Genomic DNA, 11,807 nt, shown 5'->3' with positions numbered 1-11,807 from the left:
ACGGGCGCTCGGGCGCCGTTAGGCCCCAGCAGCCCGGGGCGGCTGTCCCGGGGCGGGGGCGGGCCCGGCTGGAGGGCGCCCGGGCCCTTGCAGCCGGCCGGGCCGTGGCCGCTGGAGCTGACCGCGTTCGCGCCTCCGCGCCAGGGCCGGGTTGGCACCGCGCGCTCGGGCTCGCGCCGCCGGGGATGGGCGCCGAGAGCAGCGCGCTGAAGGGCTACGCGCTGCAGCAGCCGCCGCTCACGCTGCCCAGCGGACACGCGCTCTACCCGGCCGCGCTGCGGGATGGCAGGCTCGCCTCCGTCTTCGTCTACCAGAGGGAGAACGAGGATACAGTTAATAAAGCTGCCAAGGTACCGCAGAGAGCGCGCGGCGGGAAGGACCCCCGGAGCTTCGGCTCCTCGTGCGAGGAGGAGGGTCTGTCGTTCGGAGCCTCGAGGGGAAGGAAGGAGCTGCTGAATTTGGCCATGGATGAACGTGGCCGCTAACAGCGGGGAGGAAGGGGGACGGCGGCCGAGCTCCGAGTGCGCCGCTTCCCCCCACAGTGATGGGAAGGGGGTGGATAACACCACTTGCATCCGCTGGTGGAATGTGGAGTCCGCTGGTGGATCCCCTAAGATAGGGAATTTGTTAGGTGGGCTGTGCCCAAACACTGTGCATGTTCTTTTATGTAAGACTTGCTGAGGATGTAGGTGCATTAGGAGAGCTTTTTGCAGCGAGYGAAGGAGCAAGTGCTTGCTGAGGAGCAGGGCTGGGCTGCCTGAATTGGAGCAGACAGTGCGGCTGGAGGTGTGCGGGGACCCTCGCAAGTCACCACAGCAGCTTTTGGTTTTGTTCTTCTTTGGAAGCACCTGAAGACCTTGCGCCACCCTTGCCTTCTCCGCTTCCTCTCCTGCACGGTGGAAGCCAATGGGATCCACCTGGTCACAGAACGTGTGAAACCCCTGGAGATGGTCCTGGAGACTCTGTCTCCTGCCGAAATCTGCGCAGGGATCTACGACGTCCTGCTGGCTCTCATCTTCCTCCATGACAGGGTAGGTGCTGGCAGGAGGAGCCCCGGGGCTGCCCCGGGGGACAGGCGAAACACGGCGCGAGGGCGTCGTGACACACAAAGACAGACCCAAAGCCCACAGTGCTTGTATGTTGAACCACTAAAACCATTTGCTGCCTCTTGGAAGGAAGAGTAAATGAAAATATGGTGATTTTTAGGAGCACCTGTTGCAKTGCTTCATGCCAGTTTTGCTCAGTCTCGGTGTTCTTATAGCTGTTGCTGTCAGATACCAGTGTCAGCGCTCCCCTGTTTGGCGCTATGTGCTTGTCTGGGGCTGCAGGTAAATCCCAGCTCCGACTGTAGTTTCCAGGCTTTGTGTTTGTAGTTGGAGGCCTCCTCTGCCCCTATAGGGCTCTTGCCATGAAACTTTGCAGCCCTCCTGTGCAATACCTGCTGGTCACCTTAAATACTTTCTGAACCTGTAGAAATGTGTTGTTTGGGGACAGTTTTTCCTTATTTCCTCACAACACCTGGTTAGCAGTCCTGAAGATATCTTCACTTAGAGATAAGTCTTTTTTTTTTTTTTTCTTTATTTTAGGGAAACTTAACACATAACAATGTGTGTTTATCATCTGTGTTTGTAAGTGAGGATGGACACTGGAAACTGGGAGGAATGGAAACAGTCTGCAACTTTAATGAAGCCACTCCAGAGGTAAGAGACGAGTAAATTGTGCTCCTCTGAGGCCTGCAAGAGGCTCCRGGTCTGCTGCTGCTGCCGCCTTGCTCTTCATGGGAAGGCCCAAGCCCCAGTTCCTTCCAGTTCTCTCGGTTTACTATTAAATGCCTTGGCTYATTTGCAGCTCTGACCTGGATCTTTGCTCCAAAGTTGTTGTTACTGTGAACAACAATATCTGCATAAACACAGAAACTCATTCCCTGTTAGCTAAAAAGAATAGCTTTCGAAAGGAGGCAGAGCTGGCCAGAGGGTAGGTTAAGAGTAGGGAGAAGGAGGCATCTTTGCTCCTCTGGGCTTGCTTAAAATAAACTGCTTTACTAGGAAGATGCTGGTTGAAATGAATCAAAACTCAAAATAAATTACTCTTGCTGCTGGTATCTTTGTTGCTTGTCAGTGCTCTTGGCAGAAAGATGCCTGGTTTGATTTCTGATGTGCTGTGCAGAGTCATTGCTGCAGCCTGATGCTCGGCAGTGAAACGATATTGCTCTTCCTCCCAGGAAATCCTCAGTTCTTCACCAGCTGTGCTTAGTGCCCTGGCAGGCGTGGCCCTTCAGAAGTCAGCAGGCAGGTGCACRGTGACACAAAGAGGGCAGCAGCAAAATCTGACTGCTGCAGGTCATGAAACCCTCCTCGGGGGAGGCCTGAGGAGCTGAAGGGACGAGTGGGCCGCGATGCCCTGAGGYCACTTTATGCCAGCGTGGCCTTTCGCAGCTGCCCCTGGGCGCTTGTGGCAGAGCAGAGCGCAGGGCAGCGGGGCGCGCGGCTGCCCGCGCCGTGGCCTGGCCCGGGGAATGGATGGGGGCAGCTGATGTCTCCCTCTCCTCTCTGCAGTTCCTCCGTCGCGTGGAGTCCGTGCGAGACCCGTCCTGCATCCCCTGCGAGGAGACGGTGGGTACCTCCCCTGGCTGCCGTGCGGGCTGCCTGAGCAACTTGTTGCTGGCAAGAAATAAGCACGGCGTGCTTGGAAAAGGATTCAGAATCACAGCTTTTATCTCTTTATACTTGAATAYAGTGGCCTTTGTGTAATACCTGAGTCTTCCTTCCCCTCACCTGGGCATGGCGTTGGGCACAGGGAACTACAATTCGGAATAGGGAGCAATGGAAGAGCAAGCTCTTGAACCTTTTTGTAATATTTTATGTTGCGGCTTTGATGCTTCTAAGAGCAGTTGTTGAGATCACTGAGATAACAGTTATGTTGCCCTCTCACGTGCAAGAACCTCTTTTTATTTTATTTATTTATTTTTAAACTTGTTAGCCACCTTCCCTATTGAGCTACATATGCAAAGGGGATGAGATCTCCCTCTGATTAACACCTGTTTCCGTAGAAATGCTGAAAGTTGTTGCCTTGTAATTGCCATGTGCCCTCATGAGGGAATTGTTACAACGGGATGTAGTCGTTCCTGTGGGCTATAAATTCCCTGGTGGAGGKTTTTTCAGTGGAATATTCTACTGGTAGGATACTTGGTGAGCTTTGGAGCTATAAAAAGAGTTGAAGGGTGTGTATGGGAGGGTGGAGAGGGATTCATGGAAACTACTGAGCATTTCGTAAACTCCTGCTTTGATGATGATTATTTCTTTAGTCTGCAGATTTCAAAATTCTCCCCAACAGCCGTGGGTATGCACGGGACGCTTACGCCTTTGGAATGATGGTTGAAAGTCTCCTGACTCTCCTAAATGATCAGGGTGAGGAATGGAATGAAAYATGATTTATTTTTCTGCCAGCAATGATGCATAACTTATTCTGTACATGCACAAAGTGGGGTATTTGCAGCTCCTACTTTTTGTATCTGTGTATTGTGGCAGATGTGCTACAGGGATGGTAGGCAGATTTGTTCTTCCTGTTTGCCAGGAATTTCCAAAATAAGAAGTACTTCTGTACAAGTCCCTCCTTTTCCCTGCTTCACCTTCTTAGACAAAAGTCTCTTTGGGGGAGAATGTTGGTTTCTTGCTTACAGAGACCAGTGTGGATCCTGTTGTAGGAGCTGCAGTCCCTGGTGGGACAGTGCCCTGTTTGAATGGGAGCTGGCTGTGGTGAAGTGGATCGGGGTGTGGGGATAGTGGCAGGCAGAGGCTGTGCCTGTTCTGGAGTCTTGCCCCCTCCTGCTTACCTAGGGTAAACTGCCTAACTTCTGAGGTAGCTTCTTCCTTCCTTCTCCTCAACTGAGCATAACAGCAGCTTCCTGGATGAGGAGGCAGGAGTGAGGTTTATCTTGCAATGGGAGATGAGAACCGAGTCACTCGGATTAAAATACAGCCTTAAGTTTCTCCGGTGCTCGCCTCGTCCTGCCTTTGAGCACGGTCACGTGTGCCCTGCTAGGCCTGGCTGGAGTCACCGGCATGCACAACACGAGCGCTCTAAAACCTGTCCACAGCTGCTTTACTTGTTGCCTGTTTACTCTTAAAACTCTTTGGAAGCCCAGTAGCTCAGCAGCTTAGGGAGAAAAAATGTGAATGTTCTTCCTCCTTTGGGGCAGGACAGTAGAGATGTGAGCAATTCARTAACTCACTGTCAAATAGAGTTTCTAAAAACTCTAGTTTTCAGGGGGCATGGAGGATCCCAGACCATGGTATGTTCTGTGCTGATAACAGAATCCAGCTGTAAGTCTCTCTGGCTTCTTTCAGGTTCAGCAGATATTCTCTCCAGCTTTCAGCAAACATTGCACTGTACGCTGCTGAATCCAGATCCAAAGTGTCGTCCACCACTGTCCAGCTTATTGTCACATGAGTTCTTCAGGTAAGAAAAGGACTATAGTGCCCATCTTCGTATATCTTGATATTGCTTGTTTCTGTGTCGCCAGTGTATAATCAATGGCCCAAATGGGGAATTGAGCTAGCAGTGGTGACAAAAGTGGGTCCTTCTGTCACGTGCAGCCAGTTAGATCCCCTCCAATTCATGGGAGGAGATTGGGAGTGCGCTAGAAAACAAAAGGACCCAGTRCTACCTCTAAGGTAAAGGAGGATTTGAGGTAGCTTGCATAGACCTCTGTCTGCTGTCCCTTAAATGTTTCTCCTGATGGTGGTATCMGAGTAGGCCGGGCACTTGCTCTGCTTATTGCCCTTTGACACTGTGAACGTGCAGCTAGTGGGTGAGAGGCCGCACAGTAACAAGGGTGCTCTAGGTCCAGGAGCATTTGACTTGMATCTCCCTTTGTTTCTGTCTGCTAAAAATGGGGATTTGTCAATTCTCACTTGTGGATAGTATAGGCATCATCAATCCTAGTGCTTTGTTGCCTACGCTTTTATCCTTAGGAATGACTTTCTGGAAGTTGTGAACTTTCTGAAGACCTTAACGCTAAAGTCCGAGGAGGAAAAAACTGAATTTTTCAAGTAAGTCAAAGCTTTTCATTTCAGAAACGCGCTCTGAACAGTTTTGAGCATTGTTTGCTCTGTAATGTGGTAGGGGACTCTTGGGGACTCCGAGACAAACTAGCGCTCACATCAGGGGAAACAGTTTCTTCCCAACTTTTGTAATGTCCAGTTGGGAACAGTTTGGTGTTTAGGAGGAAGAGCAGTGCCTGCTGGCCTCTCTAGGCTATTTGGCTTCCAGCCTCTGGAGTGATGCCGTGGACAGCCATGTGAACAGCTCTATTTACCTGCTASCAGCCCATTGCTATTGCCGAAGAATCGGGCAGAAACTGGACTGCAGTGAAACATCTCTCTTGAAGCTCGTTTGAAACCCCTCTGCTCTCTAGCAGTTTGATTGAACTCCTGCAGGGCTAAGAACAGAAACTTTCCCCAGGGTAACTGGGATGTAAAAAGAAAACACTGTTCCTGTTGTCTGTAATCTCTTTCCATTGTGCTCTAAATGAGGTGATGCACTCTGTGGGGAATGCTGTTGATGTTATTAGCAGGAGAATTTAATTGTTCTGGTTTTCCTCTGTTTGTGTTAGCGAGACTGCCTCATCTTTCACTGCAACGTGGCTAAGCAGGAATACAAAGGCCACCTGCTCGCCCAGGTTCAAAGTCTTCACTATACAAGATCAAAGAACTTCTTTCAGTGTGGTTGGAAAAAGACTCGAATCTTTCGCTACCTTTGTTCTTGACAGTAGCTTCATCATTTTAGATGAGAATTTCAAAGTGGAATCTATCACCAGACACTGCTTGAGGCTGACAGCTCCAGTGTAGTCATGGCATAAGTGGGCTAGAAAAAGGGAGAAGCTGATTTTTTTTTTCCCTTGCTTTTGATGTATTAAGGAGGCCTGAGAGTTCTTACAGAGCTATTTTCCTACTTGTTTTGTACTTCTGTGGTCACTATCATTAACAAGGTTAGTTTGATTTCACTGGTTTGGGACTTAGTTGAACCAAAGAGGAGGAGAAAGGGAATCTTTGCAGGAATATTCAGAATGGTTCTTGGCATCTCTAACAGCAGTATCTACTGGAGAGGGAGGAAATACAACCAAGAGCCTTCTAGGGTGGTTGTGAGAGCGTGTGAGAGACTGCAGTGGGACTTCATCTCTAGCAGACAAGGCAGGCAGCAAAATAAGGGCAAGTGGTATTTAAGGGAAATGTCATAAATGCATGGAAGCATCTGTCTTGGTACTAACTGCTCTCTCTTGGAACACAGATTCCTGCTGGACAGAGTGGCCTGCTTGTCAGAGGAGCTGATAGCATCACGGCTGGTGCCTCTCTTACTCAATCAGCTCGTGTTTGCTGAACCTGTGGCTGTCAAGAGTTTTCTTCCTCATCTGCTCGGCCCAAAGAAAGGTCAATATTAAATACCTTGTCTTCAAAATTTTCCCTGTGAAGTTTGGAGCGAGTTCAGAGAACAAACAGATTAGTGGTGTTTAAACATAACAAATACTGGAATGCACAGGACTGGTTATTCCACATATTGGGAAATACCACCTTCCCTATTTTGCAGTAGGCTTTTAACTGCTCTGCTGATGCTGGGGACAGAACTAGAAATTGCCTGTCCTCTTGTTTCGGAAGGGTTCTGCCTTGCCTCTTCCGCGTCCTTTCTTTCCTCTATTCCTCCTCTGCTCCTTTTCTTCCTCTCTTCCATCTCCTCTCCCATCCCAAGGAAGGGAGTCACCAGCTGACTCTGTAGGGATCCACAACAAAGAATCGGAGCTGGCAGCTGGTGACGCTCTAGATCTCGGCTGTGGAATGGTTTTGGGGGGAGCTGTCTCCGGTTTGTGAACCAGCCTTTTCCCACTTTTCACCTCTTTTTCCTTAGAGCAAATTGGAGAAAGCCAAACCAACTGCCTCCTGTCACCAGCCCTGTTCCAGACTCACGTGATCCCTGTGCTGCTGAAACTCTTTGAGGTGCACGAAGAGCATGTCCGAATGGTGTTGCTGTCCCACATCCATGCCTACGCGGAGCTGTTCTCTCGGGAAGAGTTGAAGAACATCATATTGCCACAGGTTAAGGACAGCAGAATGAGATGGGCTTTCTACTGCTAGGATCGCTTCTGGTGCAGTTTAAAGCTGAGATTTTGTAGTCTTGGCAACACCTTGCACAAGCTTTGTCTTAGCTGCCCCCTCTACCAGAAGTATTCATCATAGATTCCAATTTTAGCAACCCCCATTGCCAGCCTTGCTTGTGCTGCTCAGTTCATGTGGTGATTTCATATCTTAACCCAGCAGTCCGGGCTGCTGTTTCTGGTGTGAGAGTTTCCTTTAGTAACATTCTCATGTTCCTCTTGCAGGTATTGCTGGGTCTTCGAGATACCAGCGACTCTATTGTTGCAATAACTCTGCACAGCTTAGCAGTTCTCGTCTCCCTGCTCGGACCTGAAGTAGTTATAGGTGGCGAAAGAACTAAGATTTTCAAAAGCTCCGCACCAAGTTTCATGAAAACTACTGATCTCTCTCCAGAAGGTAAATGATGTACTCAGTCCTCAGAATTCCCATCATACTGTTTCTGCTTGTTCTGTCCAAGCAGTGTAGGCAGAATTTGTTGGGTAATCTCTGTCTGTTGGCAGTTTTAACTGACAAAAATATATCTGCRGTTAAACTTTGATTCTAAATTAGGTACCTACTGTTTCGGGTGTTCATCTTCGTAGGAAAACTATAGTGTTCTTTATGAGCTTACTTACAGATATATAGTTATTTATTCCTCTGTCCTGCATGTTTTTAGAATGAGTAAATCTCATCCTCTTCCCCCTAATTTTTATTCATAGATTGGAAAAGGAATACGAACTTCCCTATTATCTCAACTCTCAGGAGGCTTTTCAGCTAACCCAAAGGAAGAAAGTAATCCCTGCATCTGCTAGCTAACTTGGAGCCGAGCATACTAAGGCAAAGCTTTTCTGGATATTGAAACCAAAAATGCTCTCAATTGGAGGGAAAAATCAGCTTTTGCTCTACTTTATATGTGAAGTCTAGATACCAAATGAAATGGCATGATAGAGAACAACTTAAGTATAAATGTTTCTCTTGAATCTGTATGTATTGACAAATACCACCCTGCATTAAAATTTCTAGATGATTCATTGCATTAATTTCCTTTACATTATTTTAACAACTCTACTAAATGAAAATCCTCAGATTTCATGCTGGCAAACAGTTCCTTTTTTTTTTTTTTTTAAACAAATATTAGCTCTGATTTAAATACTGAAGAAAAAAMCAAATCTGTCCTTAACTGTGAGTGGCACTGTGCAAAAAACAGCGCTAAAGACTGAACAAGGAGGCTCAACCAGACATTTGTTTAAGCGCCTCAAAGCTTGCACCTTTTACAAAGAGTGCTTTCAGCAGAGGTGACTCCCCATTAATTGCAGTCCTTTCCTGTGCTACATTTAGCACTTTTCTGACTGTTCTGCTAACCCCTAGCACAGGCAGGTACAAATAGGCACTACCTACTTGGCACTGGGCTAAGCCATCCTCTATAAAGCTCTTTCTAACTCTGCCTAGGCTGCCATCGTGGCAATGGGGCCTCATGCTGCCTAGGCCGGCGTTGCCAAGTCATTGCCGTCAAAGCAGGGCTTTCAGTGCAACCTTTGGATTGTGCGTTGTTAGCCTGTTGTTTATGGAAACTGCTTTACTTGGGCCCAAGCGTAAAAGAGGGTTGGTGCAGTAGCACGAGGTTGTTTATGCTCTTGTGTTCTTGTGACTGTCAGTTCTGTGCTTTCTCATGAGCAGCGTGAGAGGGGTTTGAGATGCTATGCAGTGTAGAAGCTGGTGTTTTGGATCCAGCTAGGTGACAAACCTGTTAGATCAGTGGTAGTTTGTTCTCTCGGATTTCTTAAAAGAATGTACAGAAACTGACCTTTAATTCACGGTGTTCAAACTTTGGATTGGGAAGAGCTGTAGACTAGAGGAAGAAAGGATTATTTCATAAGCAGATAGATACAGTTCTTACACTGCAGCCTCTGTCTTTATTCATTGTCTTGCTTCTGTTGTASGTAAGAGCATTCACTTGCTGTGAGAAATTTCATGGTTTATGGGATTAGTATCCTTTTATTCTGCTTTATTCCTGCAGAGTCCCCCACTCATGTCGCAAGCAACCCAAGACATCCAGTGTCTCGGCCCTTGAAGAGTAATGCTAGTGTGTTCCCTGCCTCAGGAAATGTACCTGCCAAGGGACAATCTGTGCAGCAAGACAATCCCCTGGCTTTAAAGACAGGTAAAACTCTGCTCCGGCTGTTCCTTTTTAGAAATGAAACAGCATAGAAATGAAAAATTSCAATGAACATGACTTTTTGTACTAGCTTATTTCCATACCAGGTGCTACCTGCAATGCCAGGGATTTCAGAGAGTTTTAGGCACAGCTCAGTCCTCATGCTTGTCCTCCTGAATGAGTATGTAACATCCTTATCTTCCATAGGTGAACGAGACGTTCAGCTTCCTCTGAATGGAGTTCCTGGAAGCATTAACCCACTAGGGAGCATCAGGAACTCTTTGACTGCCTCTGAAAAGCCAGCAGAGGAGTGGCCAGACTGGAGCGAGGCAGAGGAGACGGACACTGAGAAAACTGTGAACATCCAGATTCAGCCCCGAGAGTCGGAGGGCAGCGTGGGACCTTACTTTGCTAATCACGATGTTGATGAGAAGCCGTGGGAGGACTTCGAGCCCAGCAGCCCTAGCCCTGAACTGTCCTCAGGAACCTGCCTCACTGTGACACAAGCTGATGCAGTTCAACTGCAGAGGCCTCTACCAGRGACCCATGCACTGAGCCAAGAATTTAAAAGCCTCAAACTGAGTTCCCCCCCAAAGTCTCACCCTGGGAGTAGCTGGAGCAATGACAAGTGGGACCCCCAGGAACAACTGGGAGAGAGTTTTCAGGAAAAGTCAAAGTCTTTATCAGAGTCTACCCTAGGAGAAGAGTTCACTATCCAAGTGAAAAGAAAACCAGTGCRAGACCCAGAGCTAGACTGGTTTGCTGACATGATCCCAGACATTAAACCGTCTTCAGCAATCTTGATTTTACCTGAAGTGAGGACAGAAGCAGTTGCTCCCATTCACTCTGGTGCAGTATCCAGCAGAGAAGGCACCTCCCAGAATATGCTGTTTTCATCCAAATTTGCAGCAATTGATGTTACCGAGGTAAGAGTCTATGGCTAGTGGGGTGTAAGTGGCTGTACATTGGAGGTTTTTAAAGCCTGTATGCGCTACACCATACAACTCTGGCATGAACAGTCTCATTAATCAGATGGTTAATCTGAATAAGTGTGAGTAACAAATGATGGCGCAGCTGAATCTTTGCCTGTAAGTAAAGGGTTCCTAGCTGTGAATGATGTATTTAGTGGGCTTAGTGCTGAAACAGCCATCACTCAAAGAATAGATTTGTACCCTACTGAAAGCATGAAATAAGGAGGTTTTGCTGTATCTGGATGCTAGAACTCTACATTATTTTAAGGAAAGTCTTGGTTTGTCAGAGAGGGGAGGTAAAATAAAGGAGGCTTTCATGCATAGAAGAGGTTCTAGGCTCACTGTTGCTCCCTGGACTCTTCTAAGAAAAGCTACAAAAGGAACAGGARCCTCAAACCTCTGGCTTGCTGAGAAAAGCTTTTGGGGTACATGATTTTCAGGAAGAAATAGCAGAGACATTTCACCAATTTCAGGGAAGCAGCAGGGCTTCAAAACTGCCTTTTTGAGTGAGAAGGTAAATTCCTCTAGCCCACCTCGAATGCCTGAGGAAGTAGCCTCTTGAGTTAGAAGAGCTAGCACTGCCATTGCTGCTAGCTGAGCACACAGTTCCATTAGGGAATAAGTGTTGATTTCAAGCTGTTTTCATAACTCACCCTCAAGAGGCCTCCCACAGAGGAGCAGGGGGAGAAGAGCCTTGGATACAAATCAAAGTTGTTTACGAGGTCTGAAAATGGCACTGGTGATTTTTAAGCAGCACTGTTTTGACATCCATCCCTTTTTGAGGTTGCTCACTGTCGTGCAGTGCTCTCCTGTAGTCACAGAGCTATGTCAGTGAGACAATTTGGTATTTAAGAAGCAAGGATAACAAGTTCCCTAGTACTTTGCTTTTTAATTTTAAGGTGTTTCCTTTTATTGAGAGAGGCTCTTTAAGCTGGGAAGCTGCAAACATTAGCACCTCTTGGTCTTAGAGAGGGGCTTTCAGGCACGCCAGCTTTTTCTGTGAGCACCCCTTGAGAGCCCCAGGAGCTCCAAGGGCAGGGAGAAGCTGTCTTTCCCTTGCAAGATTCCAAACAATTACCCTGCTCTTATCAGTAGCCACCCAGTCCTAGCTCTTTGGCCCTTGGACGCCCAAGTTTGTTTTAGCAGACTTAAGGACAACACGTGCCTTACTGCTGATAACCTGTACATGATTCTAGGCGGAAGCCACAGGCTGGGGTGAAGAGGAAGAGCTGAACTGGGAAGACAGCGCTAACTGGTAAGGGGAGAGACAAGGGCTTCACAGTGTGTTGGATTTCCCTACAAGACGTCGTTGCCTCCACCGTGTGATGGATAAGTACCTCAGCACTGCTTAGCTGGAAGGCAGCTGCCTGCTGCAGCAGTCAGCAGGATTTGCCACGGGGCCCGAGCCCTCCCTTGCAACGGGTGCTCTGTTCCAGCCTGTGCCAAAAACCGCAGGGGCGAGGCCTGTGCTCGAGCAATACGCCCAGCGGCAGCGCTCGCCGCGGCTCCGGGGAGCAGGAACGGCCGGAGCCGTGCGCGGGTGCTGCTGTGCTG

The 11,807-nt window shown here is 48.2% G+C and overlaps 1 protein-coding gene across 1 annotated transcript; it reads left to right on the top strand.

Moving 5' to 3' along the window:
- The first annotated feature begins 185 nt into the window (after window positions 1-185).
- SCYL3 (SCY1 like pseudokinase 3) lies at window positions 186-11,764 on the top strand. Its single transcript, XM_026043796.1, has 13 exons — window positions 186-350; window positions 846-1,031; window positions 1,587-1,700; window positions 2,556-2,612; window positions 3,305-3,407; window positions 4,347-4,458; window positions 4,974-5,051; window positions 6,289-6,428; window positions 6,901-7,088; window positions 7,373-7,544; window positions 9,145-9,288; window positions 9,490-10,208; window positions 11,450-11,764. Exons 1-13 carry the CDS (start codon window positions 186-188, stop codon window positions 11,510-11,512), a joined length of 2,241 nt encoding a protein of 746 aa, XP_025899581.1. The 3' UTR covers window positions 11,513-11,764.
- The last annotated feature ends 43 nt before the right edge of the window (window positions 11,765-11,807 follow it).

The sequence above is a fragment of the Nothoprocta perdicaria genome, unplaced genomic scaffold, assembly GCF_003342845.1.
Source record: "Nothoprocta perdicaria isolate Ctin4 unplaced genomic scaffold, notPer1 scaffold_34, whole genome shotgun sequence".
Lineage (NCBI taxonomy): Eukaryota > Metazoa > Chordata > Aves > Tinamiformes > Tinamidae > Nothoprocta > Nothoprocta perdicaria.
The sequence above is the reverse complement of the archived record's forward strand: the minus strand, read 5'-3'. Positions and strand labels throughout refer to the sequence as shown.